Below are 18,846 nucleotides of genomic sequence, written 5' to 3' on the forward strand. Positions count from 1 at the left end.
TATGTAATCTGTAAATCTGCCGAGAAGAATATAGTACTTTAGTCCGCTCAGCTTCAACTCGGGATCGCCCATTTGTATCTCCATTGCCTTGGCATCCACTATGCAAGGCTGAGACGAACGCCACTCGCGCGCCACTCCAGCGCCACATATGACGTCGATCCCCTCCCCCCGATCTCTTCTTTTCGATCTCTGAGCATCTATCCCATTCTTCCAAACCCCTTCTTCAAGCCACCGATCTGCAATGACGTCCGTCATCTGTCGGCAGCGTGACACCCAGCGCACCAGAAACAGGTTTTAGATCACGGTGAGTATATTTCCATTGGTTGTTCGTCTTTCAACCTAGCCGTTTCTCAACATCGGGCTTTGCTCGATATATTCACACCCCTCGATCTCGAGGCTGTGTCTGGCACGAACGTGGACTAGGAAGGACCCTGTATGACATCGTGGTTCGCGCTTGCTGCCACCGCTGCCCTCGAGCAGATGGAAGCTGCAGACGACCCGCACTGGTGGGTATATATTCGCGGATTCTACTTTCCAAGCTCTTGCTATTCTCCACCACCAAACTGAATATCAACAGTCCTAAAGCTATCATACAACAACACCTTTACACAAACTAGCCCTTTCAGAACACTGCCAACAAATCAGCAACCATGAACTCCCTCAGATCAGCAGGCAACTGGATCTCCAACAAGACAAAGGGCGGCGCCCACTCCGCCAGCAAGGAGACAAATAAACAGTATGTTCTCCCAAATCCGTTCTTGCCAATCTGGTTCGGCGAATACTGATATCACCTGCAGAATTGCCAAAGACCCTCATGTCCGGACTTCCACTCGCCTGCGAGCCGCAGGGAACGCCATGAAGGACAAGGTGCACGAGACGAATTACAATCGCCAGGCAGATGTGAACAGGCATGCGGCCAAGCATAATTACTGATCTGTCGCACACCGTCCTTGCTGTGTTTGTTAGTGGAAGCTCAGTGGACAGCTGGAGGATGACAGAAAGGCCTTCGGGGACCAAGACTGGTTATCCATTGCCAGAATGACTTGCGAGAAGCATTGCGACTGTCCAACTGATGTTGCTGACGACATGATATCCTTGTATTATTACGATTGCGCGGGAAGTTGTTTCTCATAGATCAAGATTGAAGATTCATTGACGAGAATTCCGACCTCAGTCTTTCTCATCTGCTTCTCCCGTTGTCATTGCTTTCGTTGCCCGAAGCCAGCCTTTTTTGACATAGACCCAGCCCTGCACGACTGGGTGCCCTGTGCTCCGTATCCTAATTACAAACAGGTGTTTAGCAACGCATAGAAATGGCTACTGTTGGTGCAATGTGATAGAGACAATATGTAGCTCCCTGAGCAGCGTTGTGAAAGTGTAAAGACCAAGATGTGATGGTGTATTCTTGTTGGCTTCTGTTTGACTCATATTGTTATCGATATGTACACATGATGCCTGGGCGCCTGCATTCGCCAAAATCACGGGCAAGGCGTTGCATGGCTTGAAAGCGCTCAGGTATCGCCCCCTGCTATACTCATCTCAGTATTCCCTGGGCTGATCTTCGGTATTCCCGCCGCTTGTCCACTGTCTCCGGCAGCTCGAACCGACCGCTTATTTCGTCTTGATATGCTTCAACCTGGTCCCGGACTCGTGCAAGAAGTTGTTTGCGTAGGCCTTGGGCACGAACCTCCTCTCTTGCGGCTCCTGCACGTACCACTCGTAGCCTTGTTTCTCCGCAAACGCAATCGCATCCTCTTTCGACTTGAAGCTCACTTTGGTGCCTTGCATGAAGTCGGCCGACGACTGCCAGCCCATCAGCGGGTTTTCCCAGCGATGGCCTTTGCCCAGGACGTCCCAGTCCATCCGCCAGGCGTGGGAGCCCCAGGTGCCGGACTGCGTTGCGGGTTTGACGGGTTTGTAGATCCTAGGATCGAGCCGTCAGTTTCGGCCACGACAGACAGACAGCTGCGCGGGCTGGATTTCCCTTACCTGACTGTGCGCGCCTGTAGATCCACGGGAGCTCCAGACAAGACCGCGGCGGGCGTGACGTGTCCCGGTTCGCTCCCGTTCATCACTCTCCTCGGCACAGGGGAGTATGTAGACGTTCCGTGGTCGACCATCGCGGTGTAGTCCGGCTGGTGGTCGGGGTGATATTTCTCGACGGAGGGCTCGGGTTGATGCTCAACCTCGACCATCGAGGCTTGGTCCTCGGTCATTTGCATAGCTTGGACGTCGGGGATAGCTCGAGGGTCGGGCTCGCCTAGGCGCCGTCGCGGGGTCTGCGACAGGCATCTCGTCAGTCTTGGGACCTGGGTGTACGTTCGTAAGAGCCGCGCTGAACTCTGGGTGGGTAGAGGCGCCATCTCGGGTTGTCTATTTCAATTGGCGACGGAATGAGTTGAGGTCATTGTCGAAACGTCGAAGCCGCAATCGAGAAATGCCAAGCTCGCAGCTTCATCCTGTTTTGGAAGGAGGGCGATGCCGCCCTGTCAATGCCCAGAGCTTAACTCGTCTTGGAGCCAGAACCTCGTGTGCCAAGAGCACCCTTCCCAAACCACCATAAAAACAGCGTCACGGCTGGAACGGTTCTGACACTGTAAATACCTCGTACCTGAGCTCCCCTCCACGACATCTATACCTGTGGTGTGTCCTTCCCTCTGGATTTTCATTCGCAGCGTAACTAGAATTCCCCTCTCTATCATATAGTAAATTCTATTTTCTTCTCCACTGTCACGCTCAACATGACCTGCCTTCCTGGCTCGGGACCGCGTCGCAGTTCGGCTCTTCATTCGAAAAGGAAAGCCCGAACCTCAGTTCTCGATGATTATCTCACGGGTACCGAGTAGATCTCGAGCCTCCTAGGCCCCCTGTCAAGTATATGCGCACCTGTCGTCAAACACAATTGTCTCTGTCTGGCCGGTAAGTCCATAGCCACAGTTTGAGCACAGCCATACCGTCATAGCTCACCTCTCTTACGCTTTAAAGAGCATTGAAACAACATGACAAGGCCGTAATCCTTGAGTGCGACTACTCAACAAGACTTCAAACCTACCACTAAAGCTGTTCCGATGCCGGCGAACCTCTTCGGCAAATAACATGGGTTGACTTCCAAACAACCTCGATGCCATAGACTGTCCCCGCCACGACTTCGAAATCACCCGCACGTGTAGCCGCAGCGCATCAGACGGGGGTGTAAATAGAGCATCTCAATCCCAATCCCAATTGGCAATGGTCTCCACGAGTCCAGTCTTTCCATTCGAAGCGAATCACGCAAGCCCCCTTCCAGGTCTAGCGACTACTTGTAGATCGCTTACCAGACCTGTATATTATCTCAACAGCACCATTAGTGCCATCTTTTCTCGTCTCTTCAGAATCGATAATCCGTTTCGAGTCTACGATGCCGACTGGAGTGTGGGATGATCTCCACGACATCATAGTCGTCACTTAACTCTCTCCTTTCCCGACGTCGTTGTAGATCTTCCTTTTCTGGAGGTCCATCATATATTCTTTCTCGACGTCGTTCGTTAACCGGGACCCTTGTTCTGTCAAGCTTCATACCCCTATCAAAGGCTTTGATCAATAAACCGACAACCCCACAATCCGCGGGGATCTGAACTTGAACACGTTCGCCATTTGCCCTGTCGATGCGGGAAAATGCCTTTCCATTTTTAGCATAAAGGTAGACAGCAACATCTTTTGCATATGATAATCCCTTGCTGCAAAGTGGCCGATCTTGTCTGTAGGCCTCATAGGGATCATGACAGTACTCGCATTTTGCCGCGTGTTTGGCGAAGTGTTCCATAACACCCAGCTCGTCATCTCTTGGGTCTCGACAGTACATAGGCTCCGCTGCAAAGTCAACGATGCGAGCTTCTTGCCTACGGATGCCTTTCGGATGTGCTGTATACGATTCTCGGCTCGGGTAGTATACCACCGTCGCTGACTTTCGTCCGTCATGTATGCTATGAATTTTGTCCTCGGCTGCTGCGCGAGAGGTCACCCTCGGGAAACTTATTGTACCGCTTTCTTCTTCGTCGATAATAATTGAAGAGTTTCGGGCTTCGGAGCTGGCTTGGAAATTTGAGTTGCTGAGACTGGAATCGGGGGGATATATAGTATTCCCAGACAGTTGCTGCTCGGGAAGGGTCCGGGATGACGAGCTCACAGGGAACTCCAGCTCCGGTCTTGGACTAGCTGGCTTTGCTGAGCGTTGTTCTTCGAAGGTCGCGTCAGTAGGGTTGGTCTCCATCGGTTTCATGCTTTCTTGTATAAAATTGCGTTTCGTGGCCTTATCGAACACCACCTCGGCCCAAGAAGCTATCCCGCCCATAGCGCCACGGGCACGCGATGACAGAGTAGATAAAAGGCTTTGGCCAGAGGCTTTGGCGCTAGTATCGGGAGATGTGGATTCATCCACCTGGTCTTTGACTGGATTCTGAGGGACAGGAGCCACAGATGCGAAGCTTGATTGAGGTTTTGACATGACCTTATTTTCTTGACCGCTCTTAATTGGTTCACCCAGGGAGTCCATAGCATCAGGGTCGAAAGTGTCAAATGGCAAATAGCTACCCGTTCTCGTCTCTCGCGACCACTTTCCTTGCGACGTTTCGGATAGCTTGCTGGTGTGTTCTCGGTAAGGGTCCTGGTCCAGATCCGACCCTCCTGAATCCATTGAAAATGAAATTTGTTGAGGCTCATCTTCGCTGTATTCAAATGCGGAGTCGCCCTTTCTTCCTTGGACTGATAGAACGTTGTCGAGATTTTCAGTGCCGTAACCTAGATCAGAAATAAACGCTGTCAGAAGCCAATGGCATTACCAAGCGAATGCAATACGATGCCCCAGAGCGTGGAATGGTAGATTAGACGAACACCGCTCCGGGTATATGAGGATCAAAGAGCGACGGAATTTCACTCACCCGTCTCGCCAAATTCTGATTCAGCAATTTCCTCTTCTGAGTTCTCATCCTGTGAGATATCCAAAAGACGATCCTCCAAGTCTTTACCCTTCGAGAACCCCTGCCTTCGGTCATCTTTGAAGTGCTCCCCAGACCTCCATGGCGGAGTGACTTGTTCTTCGTCGGACGAGGTATGGCTCACTTTATCCAAATCGTCCACAAGGGATATCTCAGGTGGAGCTGAGTCTTCTTCGCTGCCCTCTTCAGCTCTGGGAAGAGCAAACAGTGCTAGTTCCACCATATGGCGACCAAGGTGCGATTCAAGCGACATAGGCGGCAGTGTAGCACCACATTTCAATGGACAGTCCCGCTCATCGCTGGGAGCACATACTGGAAGGTGTCTCGACTTGAGGTGCTGAAACCATTCTCGCCGACTCTCGTACAGTCGGCTTGGGGTTGAGCAATCCTCGAAAACGCAGACATAAGGCATCAAATCCTTGAACACATGTTCAATCCACGATTTCCTATTCGAAATCTTTAAGATAAAGAAGCAATATGGGCATTCGAACGGTTTCCCATTAGCCGATTCCTTTGGTGGACGAGGAAAGGTAATCCTATCTTCGCTCTCCCAGAGGCTTGATGCATAAGACGTCTGAGACGCTCCAGAGGTTGAGGAAGTTTCCTCGAACTCAATATGCGGTTCCACGAAATCGGTAGCGAATGTCCCAGACAGGAGGGTAGAAGCAGCATCATGATGCTCGCTTCTTTCGTCTAACGCCGCACGATCAATACCCTTTCCGAGCTTTGCGTGATGTCTTTCACGATACTTGAGTGCAGCTCTCCGTCGTGATATGGCGACCCCCAACCGATTGATAAGAAGGCCGCCGGCATGAGGGTACTTGTGGGCCACATGTTGCTGATCGAATGTTTCAAATATTGTCGCGTCCAGCTTGTTGATTCCGAGGAGCCTATCATGTTGAGCCGGTCGTCGGATGATCATGCTCAATTGGAAGAGACAATCAATTGTGTTGACGAGACCCTGATGAATCTGCTGCAACTCGGTCCCCTCGTCACCGTCCACTGATAAATCTTCTGTATCCTCCGCGTCGGTTCCAGCCAAGTACTCATCCGCATCTTGAAGAGTGCGCCGGAGCCGTTCCAGGAGCTTGATAGTCTGTTCCGTGATATGTGAAGCGTCTCGAAGTCGATAATCGAGGGATGTTTGCCCTGTTTGATGAGCGCCGATGTTTGCGGCCCAGACCCGTAGCCGTCCTAGTTCATCGGCCCACAGACTTGGAGGGACCTCACCAGCGTAGGATTTTAGCTCGGGGTGAGAAATTAGACCTTTGAAAAGTTTGAGGCAATCAATGAGCACGGATGATATCCTGGTCGCCATCGTGCGAACCCCAGTCAGGAGTCAAATTTCGCTGTTCTGGGAAGGCTAGTATAGGAAGTGAAGCTTGGTCGGGAAGGGTCGTGGGGCCTCTTTTGCTCACCCGGCAGTCTTTACCAACCGCACTTTCTCAAGTCTTCGGGTGTTCCAGAGGAAAGAGCTGAGGACCTACTTGTACCTGGCAGAGCAGATATCTCATGGTCTTAAAATCTCGTTGAGGCTATATCAAGGTCGACGTTTGAAAAGCCGCGTTGCCTGATTCGAATGGTGGGGGAAAGCGGGGTCGGGTCGGCCCTTGAGTCTCAGCTGAGCCAGACAGTGCTAATATTTTTTGACCTTTTGTATCCGCTAGCCTCTTGACCCCTTCCGCAACTCAGTGTAGTAGCGGTCACAATGGTAACGGGTATTGAGACAACTGGCATCGTGCTGGCTATTCTTCCTTTGGTGGTGAATCAACTCGATGCCTATGTCCAAGGTATTGAGACGTTGAAAGGCTTTAAGACCAAACGATATCGCCGCCTGCTCGAGGATTACGCAACAAGGCTGGGAACTCAGCGTGCGATCTTCCTTGATACTCTAGAGCACTCCCTCGAAGGTCTTGTTGACGACCAAGATGACATCAAGGAGCTCATCGACAATCCACGAGGGCAACTATGGAAGGATACCGCCTTCCAGAAAAAGTTCGCGAAGAAGCTCGACCGCAATTACCACCCCTTCACACGGACAATGACAGAGCTTTCGACAACATTGGAAAACTTGGCTCAAAGGCTTGGCCTGGGATCTGGAGACTCTCTAAAAGTGGGTGTAATTTCATAGGACTGAGAAGCATCACAAGAACGGAAACCGCTCCTTATCCTTCCAGCAACGTTGATCCGCATGCTGATATCTTGTCCTTCACTTACCAGACACCTTGGGATGATGCCTCTGCCGTGGAGAGAGAGATGAAGAAGTTCAAAGACATCTTCTCCAAGTCAGTCTATGCTGACTTATTGTCGAGGGTCGAGAGCGCGAATTCCGCTCTTAAATTTCTAATAGAAGGATCGGATCGGCATCACGAGAGTCGACGGAAGAAACGCCTATCCAAGGATCTAGCGTCCAAGTACAAAATCGCGAGGAAACATGCCAGCAACCTTTACAACGCTGTCGTCCGTGACACGTACTGGAAATGCTCATGCAAGGATTTGCACCGTGTTCACCTTCGGATCGAGCCCGAGCCCTTTGAGGCTGAAGATGACCAGGACTATACCGCCGTTTTACCCAAGCTGCGGATTGCATTTTCCTCTCAATTAGCCGCCCAGGCACAAGGATTGCCGTGGCAATGGGAAGAAGTGGAGACCGTCCCAGTAATGGACGTCGCTGTTGCTCCTCCGCCATTACCGGCTGAAGCGTGTACCACCACCGCCCTGCACTCAAGCTTCCACCGGAAGGTCCAATTTGCAATCGTCTCGACGACCTTGGGAAGCCTCCCTTGGCCCAAGGTGCCAGATGTTCCACCAGCCCGGCAAATATCTTGCCTCTGCTCTGCTCTCAGACTCAAAGGCCGCAAAGACTGTAAAGAATACATCGGCTCTCTCGTAGACGAGGCTGACAAGACACACCGATATTGCTTCTTCCTCCTGGAGGAACTCGATCACGACATGAAGACGGAGTCTCTGGAAGACCTGCTAAACTCATCTCTTCAGCCGATCGGTCTACAAAACGCTCGAGCGGCGTTTCGATTTAGCAGACGTGATCGGCTGTTTTTGGCAGCAACTCTTGCCTCAAGCGTCCTTCAATTCCACGGAAGCTGGCTGAAATATCAATGGGGGAGTCGAGATATTCTGTTTCCCAAGACAGCCGCCGATAACTCTGTCATCGAACACCCCTACCTTTCAGGCCACCAGATAAGCAAATCGATAGCTGCAGAACCAATTGCGAGGACGACATCAACTTCTCTTATCAGGAATGACGTCCTCTTCCCCCTGGGCCTGGTTCTTGTCGAGCTATCTCTCTGTCAATCAATCTCCACACTTCGAACCCTGGAGGATGACGACCGTGTTGAAGCTATAGCAAATTGGAAGACAGCAACTCGAGTCCTAAAGGAGCGAGTCTACTACGAAAGCGGCTTCCGATATGGCGACGCCGTGGACAAATGCCTCTCTTGGTCCGAGACAAGGACTTCCACAGTGGACGACGAAGATTTCCAAGAGCTTGTTTTCCAGAAGATTGTGTCCCCTCTATTTGATGATTTAAGAAATTTTGAAGGAAGGTCCCGAATCCATTGACAGTGAAACCGAAAAGCCTGATCTTGAGCGCTTAAGCGAGTACAAAGCAAAGAGGAGTTCCAAAATTGCAGATGATGCGGTCGCCCTTGGCGTCAACTGAGATCACAGACTATCCTGTAGTGCTGTCGAACTGACAGGGGTTGCCAGGCTGACTCCGTAAATGAATCAAATGAGTTGTAACTGATTAATTATGCCCGTCCTTGATAGTTATCAACAAAATCCCTCAAGTTTATATACAATCTACGCTATTATGACAAGACCTCTTCCGAATAGACCTAGACAGACTATTCCCAGAGTGCTGTTACGAAGTTCCAATCTTGATGTGGCTCACCGAAAGACTGTGCCGTTCGAAAGCCCAACTCTTCGAGCCACCTTACTGGTACAATGAACTCGGCACAACCATATTAAACGCGCCATCCGTGGTCAGCTGCAGTGGGGGATGCTGTTACAGAGCCCAGCTATGCCGGCGTCGCGACAACAGTAGACGTGGGACGATCCCAGCGAGCTAGATTGCTGCAAGATCCGTACCTTCACCGCTTCCCATTCCAGGTACATACCTGTCTTCTTTTACACGGACTTCCAAGACAGGAGCGGATCAAGGAAGCACCCTGTAATGTGTGATGCGATATCCACTACGCTCAAAAGAGCGCTAGTTCCAAGCTGATAGCTCTTGGTTAAGGGAAGCGGTGATACTGTCGCGACAGGCTGTGGGCGAGGCCATGATCAATAATCCAGTTTGCTGTCCGCCCGCGGCGAAGTGGCCATATCCCTCCCTTCAAACCGCTTACATCCTTCTTCTCCCATACAGCCATTGCAAAATGGCTCTGCTGCCTCGAACGCTGCTCATCAGCGCCCAAGTCGAAACACGAAGTCCAGCAGACTAGAAAAAGAAATCACTGCTGCCGTACAAGATGCCCATGTTCAGGATGGTCGTGACACCCAGGGCAGGCACAGGATGGAAAGCGCCATCTTGTCAGTCGCTATACGGGAGAGTAAAGGATCCAGACACTTGGTGGATGCGTTAGCAGTAGTCTCCACAGAGTCAGGTACACACTTCGGGAATGACTCAGGACAGCAACTTTGACAGCAACTTCGGGCCGGTAAAAGAACGGCGAGGCATTACTTTGTTCGGGATAGCAATTCCACGGCGTCCTAAGTACAAGCTTGAATGTTGCCCTTCGGTTTGGCCGCTGCTGTTAGGGATTCAAGGGTTAGTACGGAAACGCCCCTCCGTCCCCTCTCATATCACTCCCAGCACTCCAGACGCCGACCCGCTCGATGGGATCAACACTCCATCGAATGAGCTGACCCCGACCGAACAGGACCCGCTCCATGCCCGTGAGCACCTTGACCTTGTGGCCCAACTTCCGCAACCCCTCCACCGTGGTCTCGGGTAGGCCTTCCTCGCAGTAGACGGTGGGTTCGAAGACGTCTCTGTTGCCCGGCATGCCGGCGCCTATGCACACGCGAGGGGCGTCCAGGGCCTGCTGAGGGTTCAGGCGGCCGACGACCTGGCCGAGCAGGACCTGGACATGGCCCTGTGGCTGCATGAAGCCGCCCATGACGCCGAAGACGGAGTGGAGGGAGCCGTCGTGCAGGTTGGTCACCGCGGCGGGGATGATGGTGTGGTAGGGCCGTTTCCGCGGGGCCAGCACGTTTGGGTGGGCCTTGTCCAGGGAGAAGTTCGCGGCGCGATTCTGCAACGTGAAGCCGCACTGCCGGGGGATGATGCAGGTGCCGAAGCCGCCGTAGTTGCTGTTGATGAAGGAGATGGCGTTGCCCGCGCTATCCGAGACGGCAAAGTAGACAGTGTCGCTGCTCTGCATAGCCGGGCTGCCGTGCACGGGGATGTCGCCCGCTCGATCCGGGGAGAAGAGTGTCGCTCGCTCGGCCAGGTATTCTCGGGAGATGAGCGACGCGGTCGGCACGTTGACCTCGTTCGGGTCCGTCACGAACCAGGACGCATCGGCAAACGCGATGCGCAGGGCCTCGACGATCGCGTGGATATATGGCGCGCTGTTGAAGTCGGCAGCTGTGAAGGTCGGGATCTTGCCCATGGCCTCGAGTTCCTGGATGATGCCGAGCGCCATGAGCGCGACGATGCCCTGCCCATTGGGTGGGTGCTCCCAGAGTTCTAGTCCTAGGTCGAGCTTGTCGCCGCCCTGGTCCTGAAGCACGTCCCGCAGGATTCCAGCGACATTCTGGCCCCGGAACTTGAGACTGATGGGCTCGACCGCCTCGCTTCCCGCCTCGAGGTGGTGTGCGAAGTCGTCGAGTTCGAGATGCCCGCCCAGGTCTTGCACCACTTTGACAATTTCCTCGGCTATCCGGCCGGCGTAGAAGCCCTTCTTGCCCTCCTTGGCCAGCGTGCGAAAGGTTTCGGCCAACGTGGGATTCTTCATGATCTCGCCCGCTTGGGGAGGACGCACCCCGTCGCGACCATCGGGGTCTTTCTTGAGCAGCTCGCGGAAGTTTGGCGACGCACGACGGATCACTCCCTCGTCGCGCCTCCACTAGAAAAGCGCATTCGTCAATCAAGTTTTCGAGCCGCGAGAGTTTGCGTGGAAGGGACTCACAAAGTGGGCGACCCCTTCGCTGACAGGGAACCCTTTCTCACCCAGCTCAATGGCCGGTGCGAGGATTTGCTCCATAGAAAGCCGGCCACTCCCAAACCGCTCGACGGCGTCGACCCAGCCGGCCGCCGCCCCGGGAACGGACACAGCATGGACGCTGTCCATGGGAATCTTGCCCGTTGTGCCGTCCGGGAGGCCGAGAGACGCCCGCACGGTCTCCAGGGTGCACTTGGCCCCGGATCGCCCGGAGGCGTTCATGGCGGAGATCTTGTTCGCCTTCGCGTCGTAAAAGAGGCAGAAGACATCTCCTCCGATGCCCGTGGAGCACGGTTCGGTGATGTTGAGTCCTGCGGCTGGAGTGCCCCGTCCCGTCAGAGTCTTGCCCTTGCTTCACCGTCTAGATAATCTTACCGACAGCCACAGCGGCATCCTGAGACAGCAGTTAGCCATCTCTTAGTCCGAGTCCAGAGAGAGAGAGAGAGAGAGAGAGAGAGGGAGAGGGAGAGAGAGGGAGAGGGAGAGCGAGTGTGTGAGAGAGGAGGGGGGCTTACTGCACAATTACCCCCGGCATTCAGCACGTCGACGCCGCATTTGGCCGCCAGCGGCTGCGTACACGAAACAATGCCCTTGGTACTCTGCACGACGCTCCGGCGGCTCGCAAACTTGAAGAATTCGGCGGATTGGGGAGGGAAGACAGACGGCGTAGTCAGCGGCATGGTGGGGGAGGGGCGGGTTCTACGCGCCTAGATAGAGTTGGATAGTGGGATGTAATCTGTAACAGGAGAGAACACAGAGGAAGAATTTACCTCGGTATAGACGTTTCTGGGGAGTGAAAAGAGGTGATAATATGATGATGCCTTATTTTTCGGCAGTCCCTGTGCATAGCCTACATCTACGCACTACGCAATGTGTCTTCTCCCTTGTGTACACATCAAGTATCCGGGGCGAGGGGTCCAATCATCCGAGTACGGAGCGTTAGTTAGGCTAAATGACTTTGAAGCCTGGTTGTACGAAGGATAGTGTACGATTCCACGCCCGCGCAACAAGGTTGTCCACCCTCCCTTGCATGAATATGATTGGGACCACCTCCAAAAGTTGCTAGATCCATGGGGCGAAAGAGGATTTGGGGCTTGTTCTTAAGGAATACTCAGGCACGGAGGTCAAGCTGGAGCTACTAGACTCGGTATACTTATCACTTTGTTGGGCAACCTACCAGGGAATTACTTGGAGGCTTAGGCCTGTATACAGACCGATGGCTACCTACCTACACAAGTAGATACTAAATTCTCAACTGAGTACCAGGTTACCCAGTACCCACGCATATTGCATGAGTCCGTGCACGATTGGCGTATAGCTCTATGGCATCGAGTGCATGATCTAGTGTTCCACGTCGAGACGGCAATCGTACAGATATCGAGATTAGTTGACAAACTACGACCAGGCACACAGCAGCTTAGTGGTGTCTTAGGGATCCCCGTCTGGATCTCTGCCAGGGTGGAACGACTTCCGGTTGGCACGACGAGGACATAGAAATGGCGGTGGTAAAGCTGCATTTCGGCCGCGGCGTGTCGGACTGGAAAGACCAAAATCTAAACATTTGTCGGTGGCAAGGTACAACATGACGGCAAGGCCGGATGGAAAAATAGCCAGGGCAGATCAATCGTGCTGAATGCTTTTTGCTCGAGTCGTCGTACCGATGTTATCAGACTCTTTCCTACGGAGGACAGGTAGAGTCACCGTGTGGCTGATCTTACTACTTAGAGGGCGGCTGTATAGAGGACAAGGCCGCAAGCCATTGGTCACTCGGCACGGATCTCTGGAGGACCCACACGATAGCCTGCTTTAGATAGGGTGTCTGCTAGGGTGTCTGCTAGCCGGACGTACGTTGCCCCATGTACGAGGACGTAGTTAGGAAGAGTTTTGGTCCCAGCCAATATCGCGGTAGTAGGGATTTGGGTTGCAGGGTTATACAGACATGGGCGGGAGGATGTCGAAATAAGAGCGTATTGAAGCCGGGTACAAAGGAATCAGAGTGGTAGGGGAGAATTTCGCAACGTCTTCTTTCTATCATATATCGCCCCCCCCCACACCATGGATTTGATGATCTGTACCATGTGCGGCGGCCAGCACTCGACCCGAGCGGCCAAATCGTGCAAAGTGTGCGACGATCCGAGACAATATCTTCCCCCGGAGGGGTGAGTCCTGCCTTTGCTCTGTATCTTCCGCAACAGAAAGAAGCCACTGACAGTCCTACAGACAGTCGTGGACGACGTTGCGCGAGCTGCAGCAGTCGAGGAAATACCGCAACGTCTTCCGCAAAGACCCCTGCCACTCGGGCGTCGTCAGCGTATGGACCGAGCCTCAGTTCGCCATCGGCCAGCGCGCCATACTGTGCTGCACCCCCGATGGCAACATCCTGTGGGACTGCATCACATACCTCGACGACAACACGGTGTCGCGCATCAATGAGCTCGGCGGCATCGCGGCGATCGTGATTTCGCATCCGCATTACTACACCACCATGCTCCACTGGGCCGAGGCCTTTGGATGTCCCGTATACCTGAGCTGTGAAGACGAGGAATGGCTGCTGCGCAAGGGCGAAGCACAGCGGCTGTGGAAGGGCAAGGAGCTGGAGCTGCTCAACGGCCATTTCAAGGTGGTCAAGCTGGGAGGACATTTCCCCGGGAGTAGCGTCATGCTGTGGAAGAGCGAGCGCAAGCTCTTTGTCGCCGACACCATCACTGTGATCCCCAGTGGCGTCTACCACGTCGATCGACTGCCGGGCACGTCCAGCTTCACCTTTATGTGGAGCTACCCTAACATGGTAAGCATCGCCTGCATGTGCCATCTTCCCCTGCCTCCCCTGCCCTTCCTGAAGCGTCGCCTGCTTTCGAAGGAAATAAACTTATTCATTTCGACGCAGATCCCTCTCCCTCCCAACGAGGTGCATAGCATCTGGAAAAGCCTGGCCCCTCTCGACTTCGACGACTGCCATGGCGCATTCTGGACGAGAGACACGCGAGGTAACAGCAAAGCCCGCGTCTTGGACAGTGCCAAATTATTTGTCAAGTTTATGAATCACCCTGAGCATGCCATTTTCCAGGAGACACTGATCAAGTCAGTGGTGTTGACGAACGGCAAGTGACAAAGCCCGGGACTGGACAATGTGGAGAGGGAGGAAGGGGAAGGAGCGAGATTTCTCGGTAGCATCCCCTGTGTAGGAATGGTAGAGTTCGTGTCAGATGCTCAGATCCCCATATCAGGCTCAACAGCCTGTAGACCCCCCCATTCGTCCATATTGTACTGGGTCACGACGTCTCCCGGCTCCCAGGGATCGCGCCACGCATCCCACTCCCATTCGGTGTGCCCGTAGTTCCGGTCGGCAATAGTGACTTCGCCGTCGACCTGGGATGATGCAGGAGAGTCGCTCTGGTGGTTCGGCTGGGCACCTGGATTGAGGGGACTGGGGACATCCTCCGCGGCCTTGTCAACACGGGCGCCGCGGTCAAGCGGGAGGTCCTCCTTAGCACCAGGCTCATTATTCATTAGCTGTTGCATAAACGTCGAGGCGACCTTGGCAAAGCGCTGCATAGTCGGGGAGAATTCGTTGCAGTCGCGTAAGATAGACATACAGATATGCAGCGAATCGGTCAGGGCGTCGGCGTCGGCGTCGAACTCGGGAGCCCCGACTAGCTTGCCTAAGATCAGGGCGACGGAGGTGGCTTCGACGAAATAGACGTCCCACCAGGTCTTGGAGTTGAAGAGGTCCCCGTCTGCCAGCTTCTGGAGCAGTTGAGCGGACGCCTTGGCCGACTCGACGCAGGTGCGACCACACCTAGCTGTAAAGTCGGTCGGTGGGCTGGCGCTCTTTTCCCGAGTCCACGCCGCCAGGAACGGTCGGGTCAAGAGCATGCGCGTGTAATGATATTGAATGTGTAGCAAGAGGATAGCCCGGTGGTGAGACCGCGGGAAGTCCGGGTTCCAGCGGAGGTGAAAGGGGATCTTGTCTATCCAGCTGTCCAGTTGGTGCAAGATATCGTCAGCGAACTCGACAGCTGCCGGGGAGAGATCTTCAGTGCCAATGCGGGCCTTGCAGATCCTACCGAGTATCATCATCAGCTGGGACTGGGCATCGAGATGGTTCAGGGGGAAGATGTTGCCCATGTCCAGGAGGCCCTCGGTAGGCACGCTGACACTGAGCTCCGAGTCGTCCACAGCCGACGGCCGGCCCAGCGACGAGCACTCGATGCGCTCAAAGGCGTACAGTGTCCACCACACGCGCTTCCGGACCTGGTGAAGCAGGGGACTGCACTTGCCGTAGGTGCCGTTGCTGTGGAGGCCGATGGCGATGGCGATCCGGATGGCCGACCCCATGATGTTCCAGCACGCGTTGCGCTCCTTGGACAGATGCAAGTGCAGACAATAGACCATCAAAGCCTGGACGTGCGCGAGGGTGCAACCGACAATCACCTCCGGGAGCAGCATCTTGGCCTTGGCCACGTACCGCTCAATGGTGCCCTCCTTGCGTGCGGCAAACTGGGCGTGCAACGGATTGTCCGACGGTGCCTGCAGTGCCAGCACGAAGACCATGTACAGCGCCATCAACCATGCCGGGTCGGTGTCTTGCGTGGCCACCTCCCAGGTGTCGTCGTATGCCTCCTGGAACAGCGCCCGGTGGAAGACGGGGAAGTCGCAGTGCACTTTGGCAAAGAAGGTATCGATGAGGGCATTGGCGACCTCGCGCGGTGGCAGATCCAGCTGCGTCCAGTGCGTGCGCCGCTTCTGTGCCGTTTGGCCCATGGTCTGCGCATGATCCGGCCCATCCAGAGGCGGCACTGGTGTCCGGCGGACATGCATGATCTCCCGCAGTCTTACCACGTAGGTATAGGAGCCCGTAGGTCCGATAAACTGGCATCGGCCCAGGAGGTCTTCGACAAAGGCCTGGTCCGGAGAGCTGGTGTCCATCACAGCATTCGACACCGTCATATGGCGGCTCTCACGAGGCAGAAGTACCGACGGCCCCCGTAACAAGGGGCTGCTCGCTAAGGACCTTCGTGTCGACTCTGGCTGCACTCGACGTGGTGCTCTTGGTCTGGACGACGTGATACACGCCTGGCCCTGCATCAGACAAGCCCGGCAGGCCTCGTGGACACTGGTTCGGGAACACTTGCACCGCTTGACGCGGCAGTAGTCGCAACTAGCTTCTGTGCGCTGGCGCTTTTCTGGGGGAACCCGGCGTCGCATCAGCCGTGCCAGCGTTGTCGGTGAAGGCGCTCGACCTGGCTCCATGGTGCTGGGGAAGATCGACCGAAATGATTCGGCAGCTGGCACGAGACAACAAACGTTGGAAGACTCTGGCTGGCTGGCTTGTCCTGTTGTCGGTGTCCATGCCCCGCATCAGACTACTAGGTCACCAAGAAAAGGATACATGTTCAAAGTAAGAATGGCCAGCCTCAAGCTGCAGCAATAAACGTGGTTGGAATCGATGTAGTCCGTTCCACTGTTCCTAGCCTCCCACTCCTCCTTATCTATAGCGCGCTTCTCCTCAAGGTCCCACCACGGTTGGGTTGAGCGTATCAGGACGAAGATTTGGGTACTTAGGCTGCTACGGGTCGGCTAGTCTTTTGATAACATGCCTCCTTGGGGAATCTGGTCATGCCCGTCTCTATCTCCTATGCACTACTGTAGACTAGAAGGACTGCTGCTCTCTAACTCACTACGAATCCCTGCGACTTTCGTTACAAGATATACCGGAACTCCAGGGCGTCGTCTCCCTTGCCCGTGTCAGGGACTCCTTGGGCCAGCAACCGATCCTTCTGGGCGTTCTTGCGCCGAAGCAACCAGAGCATGACCCAAACACCAAGCCACGCAGTCCCGCACGCTGCCAACGCCGTCCCGTGTCCAATGGGATACCGGGGCGAGTCAGTCGAGCGGTAGATTTGCCCGGCGACAATACCGCCCGAGTTGCCCAGCATGACCACCATCGTGATAGCCGTGGCGCGCTTGAAATACGGCTGCGTGTTGCCACTGATCCAGGCCAGATTGAGCCCCGGGATGGAAGACTGGCCCATCAGCAGGATGTAGCACGCCGCGTAAGAGAGCTGGTTGTTGCGACTGCCCAGGAGAATGGCATAGGCAGTCATGATGAAACAGCCCATCACGAGCATGACTTGACCGCGCTTCTGGATCCGGTCCGACACCCACGACACAGTGAAGACGGAGATGGCGCCGGTCAGATAGACGGGGATGATCATATACTGGGCCTGGAGTGCCGTGTAGCCGATTCCGTTCACAATGGTGGGCAAGAAAGCGCTCACACCTGCCACGAGTCAGCCACAAATCCGGCAATGCCGTGCCGGTTTAGAACCACCCGCGTGCGGATGGGGACGACTTACTAAAGTTGTAGATGTCGGCATGCAGCTCGATGCCTGCCGACAGCCAGCATATAGGGGACGACAAGGCCGCCTTGACATCGGCCCAGTTGAAGACATCGGTGTTGGGTCCGCCCATGCGGGCCTTTGCAATCTCCTTCTCCTCGGCGTCCAAGAAGTAGCAGTGTGCGGGGCTGTCGGGAATCAGGAAGAAGAAGCTCAGCGCCACCACGAAGGACAGCATGCCTTCGACAAAGTAGAGCCATCTCCAGCCTTCGTAACCCCCGACCCCGTCGATGCGCGTGACGACCGTGGCAAAGATACCGCCCAGGGCTCCCGCGAGCGAATTCGCCGCCAGAATACAAGCCACTCGCTTGCCCATCTCTTCCCGTTTCCAGAACAGCGAGATGTAGACGTTCAACGAAGGGAACAGCGCCGACTCGGTCATACCCAAGACCAAACGGATCGCGATCAAGGATGCCCCGTTCTTGATGAAACCCGTCATGGCCGTCACGATACTCCACGAGACCATGAGGATAGGAACTGGATGTATCAGTCAGCAGGGTCAGCTTTGCGAGGGCATTGCCGGGAGAGGAGAAGTCTGAACCACCACTCACTGAACTTGGACGGCCCGATTTTCTTCATCATCAGCGTCAAGGGAATCTCAAAGATGATATAGGTGACATAGAAGATAGAGACGGCCACTGCACCATGTGAGTTAGTCTACAACCATGCCACATAGTGAGATCAGATCACCTACGATTGAAGCCGGAGCCTTTCATGTGAAGATCCTTCACCATGCCCGCCACTTTGGCATTCCCGATATTGGACCGATCGAGAAAGTTGAGGACGAACGCGGCCATACAAACGGGCAACAAGTGCCAGTCCAGCTTGCGGACGACACTCCGCTCCTTTTTCCGGTCAATGTAGACATCGACCGAGCCCATGTCCGTATCGACGATGGGTGTAATCGTCTCGTGGGGGGCTTGTTTCTGTTCCAACGACATGGTTGAGGGAGTCTGAGAAGGACACAAACTGGGGGAGATAGGAATGAGTTAAACGGGCGACAGAGTGGTGTGGTCCGAAGACTTCATCTCATGTTGATGCAGTATTTATGTGCAAATCCTCAGAGCCACGACGCACAGTCGATATCTCGCGGGCCAGTCCAGTAAGGACTGTCGAGCTATCGATATGCCGCAACGCGTGGCAAGGAGCTGGATGACGATATGAAAGCTCGCTTCTGGGGAGTTCTGAGGTTCAAGCAACCTATCTGACTATCTCTTTCCCCAGTTTCCAGCCAGATTCGTCTGATCAAGCAATCTTCGCCTGCATGGAGAAAGAGTCTGGAGT

At 54.4% G+C, this 18,846-nt stretch overlaps 6 protein-coding genes across 6 annotated transcripts; 2 read left to right on the forward strand and 4 right to left on the reverse strand.

The window, feature by feature from the left end:
- Positions 1–214: 214 nt before the first annotated feature.
- PV07_00104 (uncharacterized protein) lies at positions 215–1,233 on the forward strand. Its single transcript, XM_016386526.1, has 3 exons — positions 215–304; positions 578–736; positions 798–1,233. The coding sequence occupies exons 2-3, from the start codon at positions 651–653 to the stop codon at positions 931–933; spliced, it is 222 nt and encodes a 73-aa protein (XP_016253454.1). The 5' UTR covers positions 215–304; positions 578–650; the 3' UTR covers positions 934–1,233.
- Positions 1,234–1,352: 119 nt separating this feature from the next.
- On the reverse strand, positions 1,353–2,399 carry PV07_00105 (uncharacterized protein). Its single transcript, XM_016386527.1, has 2 exons — positions 1,990–2,399; positions 1,353–1,924 (listed from the first exon to the last, which is right to left on the reverse strand). The coding sequence occupies exons 1-2, from the start codon at positions 2,361–2,363 to the stop codon at positions 1,612–1,614; spliced, it is 687 nt and encodes a 228-aa protein (XP_016253455.1). The 5' UTR covers positions 2,364–2,399; the 3' UTR covers positions 1,353–1,611.
- A 968-nt stretch (positions 2,400–3,367) lies between these two features.
- PV07_00106 (uncharacterized protein) lies at positions 3,368–6,291 on the reverse strand (the record flags this gene model as incomplete). Its single annotated transcript, XM_016386528.1, has 2 exons — positions 3,368–4,776; positions 4,917–6,291. 2 exons carry the CDS (start codon positions 6,289–6,291, stop codon positions 3,368–3,370), a joined length of 2,784 nt encoding a protein of 927 aa, XP_016253456.1.
- Positions 6,292–6,653: 362 nt separating this feature from the next.
- On the forward strand, positions 6,654–8,744 carry PV07_00107 (uncharacterized protein). The gene is made up of 2 exons (XM_016386529.1): positions 6,654–7,086; positions 7,194–8,744. Exons 1-2 carry the CDS (start codon positions 6,682–6,684, stop codon positions 8,550–8,552), a joined length of 1,764 nt encoding a protein of 587 aa, XP_016253457.1. The 5' UTR covers positions 6,654–6,681; the 3' UTR covers positions 8,553–8,744.
- Positions 8,745–9,763: 1,019 nt separating this feature from the next.
- On the reverse strand, positions 9,764–11,841 carry PV07_00108 (gamma-glutamyltransferase; the record flags this gene model as incomplete). The annotated part of the gene is made up of 4 exons (XM_016386530.1): positions 9,764–11,065; positions 11,129–11,478; positions 11,537–11,555; positions 11,677–11,841. The coding sequence occupies 4 exons, from the start codon at positions 11,839–11,841 to the stop codon at positions 9,764–9,766; spliced, it is 1,836 nt and encodes a 611-aa protein (XP_016253458.1).
- A 2,530-nt stretch (positions 11,842–14,371) lies between these two features.
- Positions 14,372–16,414, reverse strand: PV07_00109 (uncharacterized protein; the record flags this gene model as incomplete). Its single annotated transcript, XM_016386531.1, has 1 exon — positions 14,372–16,414. One exon carries the CDS (start codon positions 16,412–16,414, stop codon positions 14,372–14,374), a length of 2,043 nt encoding a protein of 680 aa, XP_016253459.1.
- Positions 16,415–18,846: the final 2,432 nt, after the last annotated feature.

Source organism: Cladophialophora immunda (genome assembly GCF_000835495.1).
Source record: "Cladophialophora immunda strain CBS 83496 unplaced genomic scaffold supercont1.1, whole genome shotgun sequence".
Classification (NCBI taxonomy): Eukaryota; Fungi; Ascomycota; class Eurotiomycetes; order Chaetothyriales; family Herpotrichiellaceae; genus Cladophialophora; species Cladophialophora immunda.

Bases quoted from the DNA above. Each gene is read 5' to 3' on its own strand.
- PV07_00104 (XM_016386526.1), top strand. From the start codon at position 651: ATGAACTCCCTCAGATCAGCAGGCAACTGGATCTCCAACAAGACAAAG. The intron at 737-797 runs GTATGTTCTCCC...TATCACCTGCAG, and splicing joins AGCAAGGAGACAAATAAACA to AATTGCCAAAGACCCTCATG.
- PV07_00105 (XM_016386527.1), bottom strand. From the start codon at position 2,363: ATGGCGCCTCTACCCACCCAGAGTTCAGCGCGGCTCTTACGAACGTAC. The intron at 1,925-1,989 runs GTAAGGGAAATC...GCTCGATCCTAG, and splicing joins CTACAGGCGCGCACAGTCAG to GATCTACAAACCCGTCAAAC.
- PV07_00107 (XM_016386529.1), top strand. From the start codon at position 6,682: ATGGTAACGGGTATTGAGACAACTGGCATCGTGCTGGCTATTCTTCCT. The intron at 7,087-7,193 runs GTGGGTGTAATT...TTCACTTACCAG, and splicing joins GATCTGGAGACTCTCTAAAA to ACACCTTGGGATGATGCCTC.